The 18,012-nt window shown below is 46.3% G+C and overlaps 1 protein-coding gene and 1 pseudogene across 1 annotated transcript; both read left to right on the forward strand.

The window, feature by feature from the left end:
• Positions 1-13,347: 13,347 nt before the first annotated feature.
• LOC147970575 (uncharacterized) lies at positions 13,348-14,195 on the forward strand (annotated as a pseudogene).
• A 514-nt stretch (positions 14,196-14,709) lies between these two features.
• On the forward strand, positions 14,710-17,720 carry LOC147970576 (uncharacterized). The gene has a single exon (XM_087525675.1). It carries the CDS (start codon positions 15,262-15,264, stop codon positions 16,387-16,389), a length of 1,128 nt encoding a protein of 375 aa, XP_087381801.1. The 5' UTR covers positions 14,710-15,261; the 3' UTR covers positions 16,390-17,720.
• Positions 17,721-18,012: the final 292 nt, after the last annotated feature.

Consider the following 18,012-nt stretch of genomic DNA (forward strand, 5'->3'; position numbering starts at 1 on the left):
ATATGCAACAATGATGTATGTATGCTATGTGAAGTATGATCACTAATGTGCACAAGTCTCGTTGCCGGCAATACTCAATGGCTAGTCTCGATGGGTAAGCAACGCAAAGGATTAAGGCTATGATGTCTATCAATGTAATGGCAAGAATGATATGTCCAATACCAAGATGAGGTTACCAATCTTGCTTCCGGTATGGTGTCAAAATGGTGGCACGAATACCAAGTCGTAGTCGAGGTGGTCGTTGTTGATGACGCGTTCGTGGCGAAGATGAGTGGTGGTGATGTCGATGTCGAACCGTACCTAGACAGCCGAAACACAAAAGGATACGGTACCGCAACTCAAATTCTCAAACCTCGAAGTAGCAATTGTGTCGGAGAGCGAAACGTTCCAAAAATGGTTGGGTTATGCGGAAGTGGTGGAGGTATGCGGAAGTATATATGGTATATGGTGGGCACCGAAACAAAATTTGGTGGAAATTGGGCGGAAAACGGGCGGTGGATGGAGAAGTTGCTGCCAGGGGCCGGATGTCCGGGTGGAAGGCCGGATGTCCGGGTGTGGTCGGATGTCCGGGCTCTGCGGGCCGGATGTCCGGGCTCTGGATCCGGGGGCGAACGGGATGAACACCGCGTGGGGAGGTTAAATTCGGGCGAAATTCGGAGGAATTTGTGGATGGGAAAAGGGGAAAAGGAAGGGAAGCTAGATCCACTCAAAACAAAGAAAATCCACGGATCCAAACCAACAAAATCTCAACACACCAACAAATCACAAAAAAAAATTGGGGCTAGTTTTGGTGGGGAATTTTTGAATTAGGAAGAAAAACAACAAAACAAGGCTAGAAACACAACGGGGAGGCTCCGAAATCGTGATCAACCTGGCTCTAGATACCAAGATGATGTAGGGTAGAACCCTAATCGCCCGATCTTTCACGAAAGGAGCGAATCCCGCGAAGAACACGAGGAACACAAAGAGGGAAACGAGGGAAAACACAAGAGGAACACTCAAACTAACAAGAACAAGTCACACATGTGCTAGATCCTCGGATACATAGAACGATACACGGTCCACGGACAACTAGGGACAATACAAAAGGGTAATCGGTTCTTCTCCGTGAGGAGGTCTTGATGTTCTTCATTAAAGAGGGGTCTTGAATCCGCTTGGGGGATCTTCTCCGGTGGAGGCTCGAATCTCCAACGAGAAGGTAACCAAGTGGATGAGCAAATCTCTCTCACAAATATGAGCTAAACATTTCCTAACCCTAGAAAGTTGTATGAGATAGAGTATATATAGTCTAGGGGGGTAGAAGGGGTACATGGGCCTCGGCCCTTTACTATTCACAGACAGGGAGGCCGGACGTCTGGGCGTCGGGCCGGATGTCCGGGCGTTCGCGGAGGGCCGGATGTCCGGGCTGGTGAAACTGGCCATGTTGCTCACGGGTTCGGGGGGGGGGTCCAGATTTCCGGGCAGGGGGCCAGATATCCGGGACCTCGGGAAGGTCTTCTCCTCTCGACTCCCAACAAGCAAAAGAAGAACGAGAAATCTTTTTGGGGTTTCTTTTAATTACTACTACTATAAGCATGGAAAGTAAACTAGCAAAAAGCTACAACTAAATTTTTTTGGTTTTTCTTAAGGTTTTTCAAACACACAAGAAAAAATCTTAAAAACAAATTAAACTAGCATGGATAGTACAATGAAAAAGTATGAGCACCGACAACTGGAATGAGTGTGTGAACATGAATGTAATGTCAGTGAGAGATACGTAATTCCCCAAGCTTAGGATTTTGGCCTAAGTTGGTCTATGCCCATGGATCAAAGTGACCCTCTCCGGTGTGCGAAGGAGTGTCGTCTGGGTGCACTAGTTGGCGATCTCCTCTGGATTCCACTGATAAACAGACTGTCGATAAGGGTCAAGTGGTGGTTCCGGCTCAGGCTCTAGAGCTGGTGTCAGGCTCCAGTATGCATAAACGGCCTCCGGCAAGATGAGGTACGTGCCTGAAAATATGTTAAACAAAGAGGGCGCAGGCAACTTAATAATCTCACAATACTTTTTTTTTATCAAATATCAATCTATATTTAAGCATCCTCTTCTTATCTTTAACAATAAAATCATGTGCTACCATACTCTTATAATCTAGAAAAATAGGAGGCAGCAACTTTTCGTCTTTCTCATAATGCCTAATAGGTATGCTAAAGTGTGCAGCAAGGTGCGAAGCAAAGATGCCTCCAAAGATGGGACCCTTCGTACGGTTCAGATTTAACCGTTTAGCAACAATAGCGCCTAAACTGAAAGTAGCATCACGAAACAAGGGATGGCGCAAAATAACAATATCAGGGGCACTAAGGTTTCCACTGTTCCCACGACCAATCAAGCATCTACTAGCAAATATTGCAAAGTAACGTAGAACAGGAAAATGTATGCTAGTAATTCTTGCATGGGAAACTTTCCTCGTTTCCCCCGTAGCAATCATATCAATAAATCCTTTCACATCATTACGATGTGGTTCCTCAATGCTGCTCGCAAAGAGTAACTTGCAAACCGCATAAAAATCATAAAGTGACATCTCCTTAAACTCATCATATAATTAAATATCCACCAAAGGTGGCGATCTCCTAGCATGGAAATGAAAATTTTGCACAAAAATATCAGTGAGTAGGAGATACTGGTCGCGGAGAAAGTCGATGAGGCCCGCATTCTCAGCCAAATAATAAAAGTCATCATAAATCCCGGCTGCTCTCAAGAATTCATCACAAGGCCATTCACACGGCCGAACCTCCGCAGTGTGAGGCAGATTATATTTGGGCTTCTTATTCTCTTCCTTTTGCTTATCCTTCGATCTCCGGCTCGAAGAGCCCCTCAACAATCTCTTCATCATTTCCTCTGAAAAATTTCTGAAATTTTTAGTGACTCAAAATAAAAGTGAACCAAACTCAAAAAGATTGATAGCAACTACTCCCACAAGTGCCTAGAGACCATATCATGCATTAAAACTACCTTTGACCACATAAATTTGACATGCAAGCTCAAGAACATGGTCACCTAAGCAGCAAAAATTTGCAATAAATAAAGCACTAGAACAAAAACTAATTGGACCATTAGAGAAGTCACATACCGAAGAACAATCCCCCAAAGCAGTTTTGTGAATGGAACTTTGAGCTAGGATATCGAAAATGGCAGCAAGATGAGCTAGAACTCGGGTTTGAGCTGGTGGATGATTTTTTCTGGAGGAAGACGAAGTGTGTGGGTGCAAGAATAAGTGGAGGGGGCCACGTGGGGTCCACGAGGAAGGGGCGCGCCCTGGACCCTCGTGGCCAGGTGGTGGATCATCAGGTGTGTTCTAGTGCCAATAATTCTTAAATATTCTAGAAAAAATCATATAAAATTTTCAGGGCATTTGGAGAATTTTTATTTTCGGGGTATTATTTATTGCAAGGATAATTCAGAAAACAGACAGAAAATACTATTTTTGCTTTATTTAAACTAAATAACAGAAAGTAAAAAGAGGCTACAGAGAGTTGTGCTTTCTAACTTCATCCATCTCATGCTTATCAAAAGGAATGCACTAACAAGGTTGATCAAGTCTTGTTAACAAACTCTTTCCAAATAACATGAAACTGGAGAATTTTCGAATAACACTAGGTTACCTCAACGGGGATATGCACATCCCCAACAATAAGAATATCATATTTCTTCTTGACAGTAGGAAGAGGAAATCCAAAACCTCCAATAGTAATTGTTTGATTTGTTTCCAATATAATTGAGACTGTGGACTTGAGGTTGTTTCCTCGGAAAGTGTACCATATGCTCATTACCATTAACATGAAAAGTGACATCGCCTTTGTTGCAATCAATAACAGCCCTTGCAGTATTCAAAAAGGATCTTCCAAGAATAATGGACATACTATCGTCCTCGGGAATATCAATAATAACAAAGCCCATTAAAATAGTAACGTTTGCAACCACAATAGGCACATCCTCACAAATACCGACAGATATAGCAGTTGATTTATCAGTCATTTGCAAAGATATTTCAGCAGGTGTCAACTTATTCAAATCAAGTCTACGATATAAAGAGAGAGGCGTAACACTAACACCGGCTCCAAGATCACATAAAGCAGTTTTAACATGGTTTCTTTTAATGGAGCATGGTATAGTTTGTACTCCCAGATCTCCTAGTTTCTTTGGTATTCCACCTTTAAAAGTATAATTAGCAAGCATGGTGGAAATTTCAGCTTTCGGTATCTTTCTTTTATTTGTAACAATATCTTTCATGTACTTAGCATAAGGATTCATTTTAAGCATATCAGTCAAACGCATACGCAAAAAGATAGGTCTAATCATTTCAGCAAAGCGCTCAAAATCCTCACCATCCTTTTTCTTGGATGGTTTAGGAGGAAAAGGCATGGGTTTCTGAACCCATGGTTCTCTTTCTTTATCGTGCTTCCTAGCAACAAAGTCTCTCTTATCATAACATTGATTCTTTGCTTGTGGGTTATCAAGATCAACAACAGGTTCAATCTCTACATCATTGTTATTACTAGGTTGAGCATCAACATGAACATCATCATTAATATTATCACTAGGTTCATGTTCATTACCAGATTGTGTTTCAACATCAGAAATAGAAATATCATTGGGATTCTCAGGTGTGTCAACAACAGGTTCACTAGAAGCATGCAAAGTCCTATCATTTTTCTTTTTCTTCTTCTTAGAAGAACTAGGTGCATCAATATTAGTTCTATGAGAATCTTGCTCAATTCTCTTAGGGTGTCCCTCAGTATACAAAGGTTCCTGAGTCATTTTACCCCCTCTAGTCACAACTCTAACAACATTATCATTTTTCTTATTATTTAATTCATTGAGCAAATCATTCTGAGCTTTAAGTACTTGTTCTACTTGAGTGGTAACCATAGAAGCATGTTTACTAATAAGTTTAAGTTCACCTTTAACTCTGGACATACAATCACTCAAGTATTCAATCATATAAGCATTACATTTCAATTGTCTACCAACATAAGCATTGAAGTTTTCTTGTTTAATAATAAAATTATCAAACTCATCCAAGCATTGGCTAGCAGACTTATTACAAGGAATATCACCTTCATCAAATCTATAGAGAGAATTTACCTTTACTACCTGTGTCGGGTTATCAAGACCATGTATTTCTTCAATAGGTGGTAAATTCTTAACATCTTAAGCTTTAATACCTTTTTCTTTCATAGATTTCTTTGCCTCTTGCATATATTCAGGACTGAGAAATAGAATACCCCTTTTCTTCGGAGTTGGCTTAGGAGTTGGTTCAAGAAGTGTCCAATCATTTTCATTACTCAACATATTATTCAATAGCAATTCAGCTTGATCAACAGTTCTTTCCCTGAAAACACAACCAGCACAACTATCCAGGTGGTCTCTGGAAGCATCGGTTAGTCCATTATAAAAGATATCAAGTATTTCATTTTTCTTGAGAGGATGATCAGGCAAAGCATTAAGTAATCGGAGAAGCCTCCCCCAAGCTTGTGGGAGACTCTCTTCTTCAATTTGCACAAAGTTATATATTTCCCTTAAGGCAGCTTGTTTCTTATGAGTGGGGAAATGTTTAGCAGAGAAGTAATAAATCATATCCTGGGGACTACGCACACAACCAGGATCAAGAGAATTAAACCATGTTTTAGCATCACCCTTTAATGAGAACGGAAATAACTTAAGGATATAATAGTAGCGAGTTTTCTCATCATTAGTGAATAGGGTGACTATATCATTTAATTTAGTAAGATGTGCCACAACAGTTTCAGATTCATAGCCACAGAAAGGATCAGATTCAACCAAAGTAATTATCTCAGGATCAACAGAGAAATCATAATCCTTATCGGAAATACAGATAGGTGAAGTAGCAAAAGCAGGGTCATATTTCATTCTACCATTCCAAGATTTTTCTTTAAGCTTAACTAATAATTTCTTAAGATCATATCTATCTTTGCAAGCAAAAAAGTCTCTAGCAGTTTCTTCATCCATAACATAACCCTCAGGCACAACACGCAATTCATATCTAGGGGGAGAATCTTCATCATCACTTTCATCAATATTATCAGTTTCAATAATTTCATTCTCTCTAACCCTACCAAGTTTTTCATCAAGAAATTCACCTAGTGGCACAGTATTATCAAGCATAGAAGTAGTTTCATCATAAGTATCATGCAAAGCAGAAGTGGCATCATCAATAACATGCGACATATCAAAATGAATAGCAGGAGTAGGTGTCGCAAGTTTACTCAAAACAGAAGGTGAATCAAGTGCAGAGCTAGATGGCAGTTCCTTACCTCCCCTCGTAGTTGAGGGAAAAATCTTGGTTCTTTCATCTTTCAAGTTCTTCATAGTGATCAACAGATATAAATCCCAAGTGACTCAAAGAATAGAGCTATGCTCCCCTGCAACGGCGCTAGAAAATAGTCTTGATAACCCACAAGTATAGGGGATCACAATAGTTTTCGAGGGTAGAGTATTCAACCCAAATTTATTGATTCGACACAAGGGGAGCCAAAGAATATTCTCAAGTATTAATAGTTGAGTTGTCAATTCAACCCCACCTGAAAGACTTAATATCTGTAGCAAAGTATTTAGTAGCAAAGTAATATGGAAGTAACGGTAACGATGGCAAAGGTAACAGTAATAGTTTTTGTAGTGATTGTAACAGTGGCAACGGAAAAGTAACTAAGCAGAGATCAATATGTGAAAAGCTCGTAGGCAATGGATCAGTGATGGATAATTATGTCGGATGCGATTCCTCATGCAATAGTTATAACATAGGGTGACACCGAACTAGCTCCAATTCATCAATATAATGTAGGCATGTATTCTGAATATAGTCATACCTGCTTATGGAAAAGAAGTTGCATGCCATCTTTTGTCCTACCCTCCCGTGGCAGCGGGGTCCTATTGGAAACTAAGGGATATTACGGCCTCCTTTTAATAGAGTACCGGACCAAAGCATTAACACTTAGTGAATACATGAACTCCTCAAACTACGGTCATCACTAGGAGTGGTCCCGATTATTGTTACTTCGGGGTTACCGGATCATAACACATAGTAGGTGACTATTGACTTGCAAAACAGGATCAAGAACTCACATATATTCATGAAAACATAATAGGTTCAGATCTGAAATCATGGCACTCGGGCCCTAGTGACAAGCATTAAGCATAGCAAAGTCATAGCAACATCAATCTCAAAACATAATGGATACTAGGGATCAAACCCTAACAAAACTAACTCGATTACATGATAAATCTCATCCAATCCATCACCGTACAACAAGCCTACGATGGAATTACTCACGCACGGCGGTGAGCATCATGAAATTGGCGATGGAGGAAGGTTGATGATGACGATGGCGACGGATTCCCCTCTCCGGAGCCCCGAACGGACTCCAGATCAGCCCTCCTGAGAGAGATTAGGGCTTGGCGGCGGCACCGTATCGTAAAACGCGATGAATCCTTCTCCCTGATTTTTTTCCTCTCCGAACGTGAATATATAGAGTTGAGTTGAGGTCGGTGGAGCTCCAGGGGGGCCACGAGGTAGGGGGCGCGCCCAGGGGGGTAGGCGTGCCCCCCACCCTCGTGGAAAGGGTGTGGGCCCCCTGGCCTTGATTCTTTCACCGGTATTTTTATATATTTCAAAAATATTCTCCGTGAAGTTTCAGGTCATTCCGAGAACTCTTATTTCTGCACAAAAATAAAACCATGGCAATTCTGCTGAAAACAGCGTCAGTCCGGGTTAGTTCTATTCAAATCATGCAAGTTAGAGTCCAAAACAAGGGCAAAATTGTTTGGAAAAGTAGATGCGTTGGAGACGTATCAGGCGGGAGATCTACCTATTAAAGCGACAGCTTGATCTAATGCGGCAGACTCCAGGACGTACAGGCCCGAGCCATGCAGAGCTAAAGGTGACGGATAGATTGGTCGAACTTTTTCACAGAGAAGAGATTCTTTGGCGCCAACATGCAAGAATTGTCTGGTTAGTGCATGGAGACAAAAACACATATTTTTTTTCATCTCAGAGCTAGTAGGCACAGAAGGAAAAATAAAATAAAATCTTTGCAACATCCAGATGGGCAGCTGACCGAGGACGCTGACGAGATGGAGACATTGTCCACAACTTTTTATAAGGAGTTATACACTTCAGAAGGAACTCATAATATGGAACAGGTGTTAGAGACAGTTCCACGTAAGGTAACTCCAGATATGAACTTGAAATTAAATGCACCTTACAGTCAGGAGGAGGTCAAAAACGCCTTGTTCCAGATGTTTCCAACCAAAGCGCCGGGGCCAGATGGCTTCCCAGCTCACTTCTTCTAGAGGCATTAGGATATTTGCAAGGATGAAGTCACAAATGTGGCGCTGAAAATTGTTGAAGGAAACAAGTCGGCCGAGTGTATCAATGAGACAGTCTTGGTGCTGATCCCGAAGGTAAAAAAACCTACGCTACTCGCACAGTTTCGTCCAATAAGCTTGTGTAATGTACTTTACAAGATTGCTTTGAAGGTGATTTCTAACTGTCTGAAGATAGTTCTGCCTGATATCATATCTGACGAGCAGTCAGCCTTTGTTCCTGAAAGGTTAATTACTGATAATATTATCACAGCTTACGAGTGCTTACAGTTTATGAAGAGGAACAAGGCAAAAAGCATCAGTCCTGTGTGCTGAAGCTTGATATGATGAAAGCCTATGATAGACTGGAATGGCCCTATCTAAAGGCGATTATGCTCAAACTTGGCTTCACCAATAGGTGGGTGGACATTGTTATGAGTCTGGTTACCATAGTTAAATTTTCTGTGATGTTCAATGGTAAGAAACTTGAAGAGTTTGAACCATCAAGGGGGATAAGACAAGGGGACCCAATCTCTCCATATTTTTTCTTGCTAGCAGCAGAGAGCCTGTCATGCCTATTAAAATCCAGAAGAGAGTCATCCAATTTGAAAGGTCTACAGGTGGCACCCACGGCGCCACTGGTGAACCATTTGCTATTCGCTGATGACAGCCTGCTGTTTTTCAAGGCAAACAGTGAGGGAGCTATTGAGGTGAACATGGTTTTGGACCAATATTGTCAAGCATCCGGGCAGTGGGTAAACAATGCAAAATCATCTATTTTCTTTAGCAAGGGGGTGCCAGACAGTACGAGACAATACATAAAGAACTTGTTAAATGTACAGAATGAAACTTTGAATGAAAAGTATCTTGGTATGCCATCAGGCATTGGTGGGTCAAAAAATGGTGCCTTTAAGTATCTCAAAGACCTCCTCTGGAGCAAAATACAGGGTTGGATTGCTAAAGCGTTGTCATCAGTCGGCAAAGAGGTGCTAATAAAATCGGTTGCTCAAGCCGTCCCTGTATTTTCCATGTCATGCTTCAAACTTCCCAAGGGTCTATGCGAGCATCTGAACAAACTGATCAGAAAGTTCTGGTGGGGGAGCAAAGATGGTCAGCGCAAACCACATTAGGTATCATGGAAATCTATGATGCAACCCAAAGATATGGGTGGTTTAGGCTTCAAAGATTTTGAGCTCTTTAACCTTGCTATGTTAGCTCGTTAGGCATGGAGACTCTTGCTTAACCCAGACTCTCTAAGTGGCTGAATCTTGAAGGGAGTCTACTTCCCTAATAGTACAATACTGGAAGCCGAGATGGGTACCCACCCAAGCCAGATATGGCGGGCCATGATAGAGGGACGAGATAAGCTGAAACTGGGACTGATCAAGCGAATCGGGAATGGACAATCAACAAACATCTGGACTGATAATTGGCTCCCGCGTGATGAAATGCTACGTCCGTATGGTAGTGTATCTCCCAACCCTCCCATTTTTGTCTCTGAGCTCATCGACCCTACATCTGCTAGTTGGATCAAGGAACGAGTGGAGGAGGTGTTCATGCCAATGGATGTCCCAGTCATCCTTGGGATCCCGCTTTGCACAAGAAACATCCCAGATTTCTGGAGTTGGAACTTTGAAAAGAAAGGAAATTTCACGGTGAAATCGGCATATAGAATGTTGGTGACTATGAAGCAGCGGAGGGAGGCATGGCTCGAAGGCAATGCCGGCCCCTCTAGGACGACTATAGAGGAGAAGTCATGGAAAAACTTGTGGAACACCAAGGTACGGGGAAAGGTCAGAGTGTTCTTGTGGCATTTGTCCAAGCAATTGATGCCCACAAACGATGTAAGAGCTCATAGGCACATGACAGACTCACCTGCTTGCGGTATATGCGGAGCGCCAGATTCATGGAGACATTCACTTGTGAACTGTACGATGTCACCATGCATTTGGGCCCTGGTCGACGACGAGATGGCATAACAATTGATATCAACCACGGAGCCCAGCGCAAAGAAGTGGCTGTTCACATTGATGGAGCTTTTCTCACATGACATGTTTGTCAAACTTTCAGTTACATTATGGGCGATCTGGACAGCTCGCCGGAAGGCTATCCACGAAGGTATATTTCAAAGCCCTCATGCGATATACTCCTTCGTCAATAGGTATATTGAAGAAATTGGAATGATATCTGAAAAGGAAGAGACAAGAAAAACCGTACCTCCAATGCAAGGACGAGCGCTGAGACCAAGGGCACCACCGACGGGTTTTCACAAAATCCATGTGGATGCAGCAACCCGCCAAGGCAGAGGTGGAGCAGTTTCAGCTGTTTGCACAGATGATAATGGCAACTTCGTGGGCAGTTCAACGCTGGTAATAGTAGGGGTTCAGAATCCAGCAACACTTGAAGCCATCACGGTGAGAGAAGGCCTAGCACTTGCGGGAGATATGCATGTTCAGAACATGGTAGTCTCTTCGGATTGCAAGCAAGTAGTTATGGATATAAAGAGCGATTCGGCAGGAAGATATGGAGCGATCATTAGGGAAATCAAGCTCTAAGCAGCACTTTTCAATTGTAATTTTATTTTTGAAAGTCGTAGGGTCAATGTAGAGTCTCATAAACTAGCCAAGCACTCTCTTACTTTTGGTCTGAGACGCCACTTTGGTTTGGCCAATCCCATGACCAGCGATGTTTCCCACACTCTGTGGTCTTTGATGAATAAAGCTTGGTTTTCCTAAAAAAATCAATAAGAAAAACTGAATCGACCCTCAAGGAAAAGAAAAACCGAGTTTGCTCGAAATCATTCATGAGCTAAAACGTACCAAGTCTAGAGGCATCCTCCTTAAGTTAGATTTCGAGAAAGCATATGATTGTGTGAACTGGGAGTTCGTGCATGAGGTCCTCATCAAAAAGGGTTTTGATGTGGGCTTTGTCCATCGTATCATGCACCTCGTGAGTAGTGGACACACGGCGGTGACTATCAATGGTGAAATGGGCAACTTTTTTCGCAACAAATGCGGCCTTAGGCAGGGAGACCCTAGCTCTCCTTTGATCTTTAATTTTGTTGCGGACGCTTTGGCGGCTTTGATTAGCAAAGCCAGGGCTGCGGGGCATATCAAAGGGTTAATCTCTCACCTCATCCCCGGCGGCGTGACACATATGCAATACGCGGATGAGACGATGTTGTTATTCAAGCCAGACGACCATTGCATTGCAACAATTAAGTTGCTTCTGATTGCTTTTGAGATTCTTTCGAGTCTCAAGATTAATTTTCTCAAAAGCGAAGTGATCACCATAGGGATGGATGATCATGAAAGCTGGAGAGTCGCAAACTTGCTCAACTATAAGATTGGGAAGTTTTCGATCAAATACTTAGGGCTCCCGATAAACCACAAAAACTTGACTATTGCCGACTGGGCGCCACTATACGGCAAAGTGGTGAATCGGGTTAGTCCGTGGAGAGGTAAGTTCATGTCCTCCGCTGCTAGGTTAATTTTGACCAATTCTAGCTCATCCTCCTTGCCTATCTTTACTATGGTCATGTTCCTCCTAGTGGACGGAGTGCATGCCAAACTTGACACGCCATGCGCCCGGTTCTTTTGGGAAGGAACTGGGACGAAACGCAAATACCACCTGGTTAAGTGGGCTGCGGTGTGTTGTCCAAAGAAGTTCGGTGGTTTGGGGATCACGAATTCGAAGCTCATGAACGTTGCACTACTCACCAAATGGTGGTGGCGCCTTGCCCAAAACGAGAAGGGTCTCTGGGCTGATATTCTCCGGGCTAAATACTTCCCGGATGGCAACCTCTTTAAGGCCAAGCCCAAGGGTTTGTCCTTTTGGAATGGCATTCAAGCGGCAAGGCCTGTGTTTGCAGTTGGGGCCCAGTTTGCAGTCAACAACGGCAAGTCCACGCGCTTTTGGCTGGACTGCTGGAAGGGACAAACTCCGCTGTGGCAATCACACCCGCAGTTGTATCAACTTGCCACGGACACACACATTATGGTCGCTGACGTCCTTAGAGTGCACCCCCGGCGATCTCCTTCTTCAGACCTCTGGAAGCGGGAGAGGCGACGGCTTGGGAGGCACTGGTGGCTGAGCTCGAGGGGTGGAGTCTCAGCCAGGATCACGATCAGATCGACCGGAAGCTTACGGCTTCTCGTAAATTCTCGGTGAAATCCTTATACGAGAAACTTACGGAGGGGAATGGGCTTGATATGGACAGAGGGCTATGGAAGGCTGGCATTCCCCTCAAGATCAAGATATTTTTGTGGCAAATGTTTCGCAACCGGCTACCAACCTCGGATAATGTGGCCAAACGCAATGGGTCGGCGAACGGGACATGCGCCATCTGCGGTCTTGGAGAGGACGCTAACCACGTCTTCTTCAAGTGATGTCTAGCTAGATTTGCGTGGAGCGCGGTCAGGGATACCTTCAATCAGAACTGGAACCCGCAAAATAGCTCGGACCTTCTTACATTGTTAATCACAGAGGGGTGCGAATGCACGAGTGGTGTGGCGCTGCGTTGGGGCGATGTTTTGGTCCATTTGGACTGTGAGGAACAAAATTACTATCGAACACAAGTTCCCTGCTCACCCAACTGAGATTCTTTTCTAATGTCATATTTTCTTACAGGCTTGGGCGCCATTGGGGAAACAGCGTGACGAGGGCCGCATGAATGAGATCATGGAGCAGATCAAGTTGTGCACGGCAAGAGCAAGACTTCAAGATCCGCACGCTTGAGCATTTTGCGTCTAGTATCTACGTAGTTATGTTCTATCGTCGCCTTGGTGAACTATTAGTTTCTACTTTGCCGGGACTGCATGCCCGGTGAAATTATGTTTTATGTTGATGTGGATTATGCCTGGTTGGATGCTGTCTTGTGGCTTTATTAATTTAAAGCCGGACGCTTCGTGCGTCTATGTTCCAAAAAGAAAAACCGAGTCGAAAAAAGCACTTCCTCTTCTCCTCCCGTGCCTGCAGACGGAGACGGGATGGGTGGGCGTCGTGATCACGGGCAGTGTCCTGCCGAGGTTATTCTCCACCTCCGGCGGCTGGACGCTCTCCTCAAGGACCACGGCCTTGACCACACCACCCACACGTAAGCACACATGTTGCAAAATTTGCTGTTTGATTCACGATTCACTCCGGTACTTACTTATTCCGATCGCCTCCAACTCAGGCTGGAGATGGAGGCGGGGCTGTTCTTCGAGGCGGCGCATCTGGAGCAACTGTGAGGCAAGGGCTCTGGGCCTCTGCCCACCGCTACCTGCGGCGCTTCTCGGCGCTCTCGGGAGACGGGGACGGGGATGGCGCCGCCACCAAGTACGCCACCCTCCTCAGCAGCCTCTCCCACCATTCCATACTTGCCTGGCTGGCCTGCCGCGGCGACGAAGGCGGTCGCGCTGCCTCTTTCCTCAGGCCCTCCGATGAGGCCATCCGCAAGACCTGCCCCGAGGAAGCCCGACGCAAGGACATGTACTGCTCCATGACTTCCCAACAAGCCAGGTACTGTACCTACTTGTCTTCGCGGCATTGATTTGTACTCCTACGTAGTTTGTTCAGTCAGACGAATGGCGAACTTTCGCGTAATCCCGACTCGCCCTCCGTTAGATTTCGCTGGCTTAGGCCGAGAATGAGGTTTGTGCTTTGTAAACGCAGAGCATCCATGAACTGGGAGGATATAAAGCTCGAGACCTTGACGAGGGTGCAAGAGTTGGTTCGTCTGCGTCCCAACCTGGACCGCCTGCTGAAAAATCGATTGCCACGACACAAGCCCATGCCGCAGGATGTCATTCCTCTTGGGTATGCTTTTAACTGCTTAATTGTGGGCTCAAAGTAACATCGTTTTGATTTCTTTTGCAATTTGACCGCATTACTGACGAGCATAGGCAATGCTAGCGTATGGGGCTCTCGGAGATACCGGAGGAAGAGAGTCGACCATAAACCAGCACGTGATCTCGCGTATTTTGTTCTACACAAGAGGTACCAAACACAGGGTTTCTGTCTTTGTGTACTTTTTTTTTATCAAGAATATGCGATATCATCAACATTTACACAAATTCCTTTCTTCTATGCAGACTGCCCTCTAGTCATAAGATAAAATAGTCAGGTGAATGAGGTTTTTGTTCGTCTTTGATACGTGCAACCCATTCGATGTCGTTAGTTTGGTGCCAGACTGCCACCAATTCTTCGTGGCCAAAACTAGTTTGAAACCAGATCTTCTTTTTGTTATTATATAGTGTTTTAGTTACTGCTTCAAATGTAATACTACCCACCGTTTTATATTTGTGCTTCAAATGTAATGCTGCCCACAGTTTTTTCTTATAAATTATAATGCTGGTTTAGACGATCGATCTGACGGGCGTAAGTTCTATTAAGGAATGGAACCCGCTCTCTCGTTCGCCCCTCGCTCCTGCGGCGCGCCACTCCGGTGCCCACAGCCACCGCTGCCGCTCCCGCTGATGCAGCCGCCCCGGACTTCTCCCCCTCTAGCGTGTCACCGCGGTTCCCCCCTGGGTTCCCATCGCCGCTGTTCTTGAGGCCTGAGCTCGTGGCTACGCTCTTCCCTCAGCTGGTGAACACACCTCCAGATCCACCGCGTCAGGATCCACCGCGCCAGGCTATTCCTCTGCTCGAGGCTCGTGTGGTCGCTTCCGAGGTGACCAGAGCGCCGAGTAAGGTGAGCTTTGCCTTCAATGTGCAGCTGCTGGAAGATTCACCACCTCCCCCGATTCATGGCGCTCACAGGCCCTGTCTCAAATCCGCCCCTGTCGCCTTCAAGTCCAAGACCATGACCAGGCGTGCCACACCCACCGTCTTCAATTCTTCACCCGGGCGTGCTGCGCGATGCGCTTCCTCGAGCCCTGCGCTGACTGATGGCGAGTCAAGGCTAATTACTGCGATGGATGAATGGCATTTGGTGCGACCGCCGCACTGGTGGAGGAAAGGCCGCTCCAACCACCGGAAGTTATTTTGCAGGGGAACGTCTTCCTATTCCGCCGCACTGGTGGTGCCTGCTGTGGAGGAAGCCCCCCGACGGCCTGCTTCGCCTTCCTCAACGACCCCGACGTGCAGGGAGCGTGGTGATCGTTTCCACGCCGGACATGGAAGCCAATGCGGCTACCTTGGCTTCCCTGGGCGCCTTCCTGTGGCTCGGCGGAAGCAGGCCCTTGGTGAGCGCGGTGGAGATCCAAGAAGCTATCGATGTGCAGTTTGGAGTCCAGGGCATCAAGGTGGTGCCTCACCACCCTGAAGATTTCTTTGCGCTCTTTGAGTTTCAGCATCACCGAGACAAGGTTACGGCTCCTGGGCGTTTTCGGCACAATGGCCTCGACATCCACACCTCAAACTGGCGGCTGGATGCCCACTCCGATGTGGTTCAAGCCAACTACCACATCCATCTCTGCATCGAGAGCATTCCGCTGAGTGCATCGTCAGAGTCTGTTGCGGCTCAAGTGCTTGGGCCGGATACGTTCGTCCACTACTTCGACATCGCCACCCTTCGTCAAGAAGACGCCTCCTGCCTCAAACTTTGGGCGTGGCCGGCGAACCCCTCGTCCATCCCCAAGGTTCAGAAGGTGACCATTGCTCCTCGTGTGGCCACAGGTGTTGGTGGCGCCCCGTCCACGGCCATAGGGCATCGTGGCATTTGCCGGCGCGCCATCGTGCACCTGGACAGGCTCGAAGATTACTCGCCCGACAACGCTGGCAACATACCTCGCCGCCCGCACACTGACCATTCACTTGGCGATATGGTGTGGTGGACGGAGAGACAAGGGCAAGAGATAGGCAAGAGCCGCCGCCTTGCCGCTGCGACGACGATGATCACCATCGCCGAGATGATGACAGAGACAGGGAAGACCGCCGGGGGTGAGACAATGATAGGACCAGGTCCTCCAACTCTTGGAGGGACCGTTTCTTCAGAAGCAGATCGCGGGCGCCTGAGCGACGTGCTGACGATGACCGTGGCCAGGGCTCACGGCGGGAGGACCGTGGGCGCGACGACAGGCGCCGCGCGCGGAATGGCTCTCTGAAGCGCGCGGCTGGTGGAGGACCAACGGAAGGGAGGGGGCGCTCACTACCGCCTTCTCCGCGTACTACGTCCAGTGACGTGATCGAGATCCATTCATCTGGCCCAGGCTTGGGTTGGCTCTATGGTACTGGGCGTCTCATGACCAAAGTGCAACCTTCCATCATGCTAGAGAGCCACCAAGAGAGCAGCAGGCTGGACACGCTGGTGCAGGAGGCACCGGCTGCACCTGATTCATCCATGTGCCAGGCCACACCGTTGCTTTGTCAAGTTCCTACGATGCCTAGCTCTACTGTGCTGGTTCTGGAAGAGTTGGCCATGCCGGCTGCTACTGGCCAGGCAACGTCTAACTTTGCCCAGGCCACTCCTGAAGGAGATACAACTTCAACCCTCTCTCCTACTGCAACTGGTGATGATTGGAGCTGCCCTGAAGTGGCAACTGTGACGCCAAGCCCTCCTGCTATGCAACATGATTCCAACCTTGTTCTGGACTGCAACAATGATGCCATGTCTACTCCAATTCACATCTCCTCTTCAGGACATCAACTCGGAGCTGAGGCTACTGTGACGCCAAGCCCTCCTGCTATGCAGCATGATTCCAACCTTGCTCTGGACTGCAACAATGATGCCATGTCTACTCCAATTCACATCTCCTCTTCAGGGCATCAACTCGGAGCCGAGGCTACTCCTATATTCATCCCCCGCATGCCGGCCCTGCTGTCGTCTCCATCGCCAGGCTCGAATCCTCCTAGGCCACCCAAGGCAAGACGCAAGACGTTGGCTGGCGTCACCAGGTTTCAGCTGCAGAGACAAAGCCCAAGGCTCCAGGCCAAGAACAGAAATGTGCCCATCGCCAAGCTTGCGTAGCAGCTCCTTTGTCATCGGCTGGGCATTGTTGCTGAAGGGGAGCAGGTCACGGAGGCGGCAATTACCAAGTTTGCTGAACTGTTCCATGGTCGTCTCCCTGACATTGCGATAGCTGCACTGCGGGCGCTGTTCAAGCTGGACTGTGACCTCTCGACGGCTGTCGAGGATGCCCTGGTGCTTCATGGTGGAGAAGGTGGGCCGGATGTGAGCGAGCAAGCCACCGGGGATGCTTGTTGCTCTATATGTTGTTGATGTAGTAGCCCAGTTTAACATGTTAGTAAACCTTAGTAGTTGGCCTGTAGTGAGGTTCTGTACGCCTATTTGTGGTTGCACTTGTGCGTCACTAGTGTTGGTCTTGGCGAGACTGCTTGTTCCCTTTCTTGTAACATCCAAGAACTACTATGTACCCTGTGTGTGTTATGATGTAGCCCTGGTTTCCAAATGTTAGAAAACAACCTCTCAATCCTCTGCTGGAATGTGCGTGGGCTCAATTGCCCAGATCGAAGAGCTGCTGTTAATCAGACCATTGCCTCTTCTTCTTGTCATTTGGTTTGCATCCAAGAGTCCAAACTTCAGACTGTTGATCCGTTTGTCGCTGCCTATCTAGGTGGTCAGCGCCTAAAGAACTTCACACAAAAGGAGGAATTGAACACACTGGTGCATTATTCATTGATTCGGAACATGAATTCAATTGAATTTAATGATTCTATTATAATTGGAAATTGGAGTTATCTTCTCACACAGTTCCTTTAAGAAGTAT

This window comes from Triticum urartu, chromosome 5A, assembly GCF_056163025.1.
Source record: "Triticum urartu cultivar PI428250 chromosome 5A, HENAU_Tu73, whole genome shotgun sequence".
In the NCBI taxonomy this organism is placed as follows: Eukaryota; Viridiplantae; Streptophyta; class Magnoliopsida; order Poales; family Poaceae; genus Triticum; species Triticum urartu.

Coding starts and splice junctions, on each gene's coding strand:
- LOC147970576 (XM_087525675.1), top strand. CDS start 15,262: ATGAATGGCATTTGGTGCGACCGCCGCACTGGTGGAGGAAAGGCCGCT.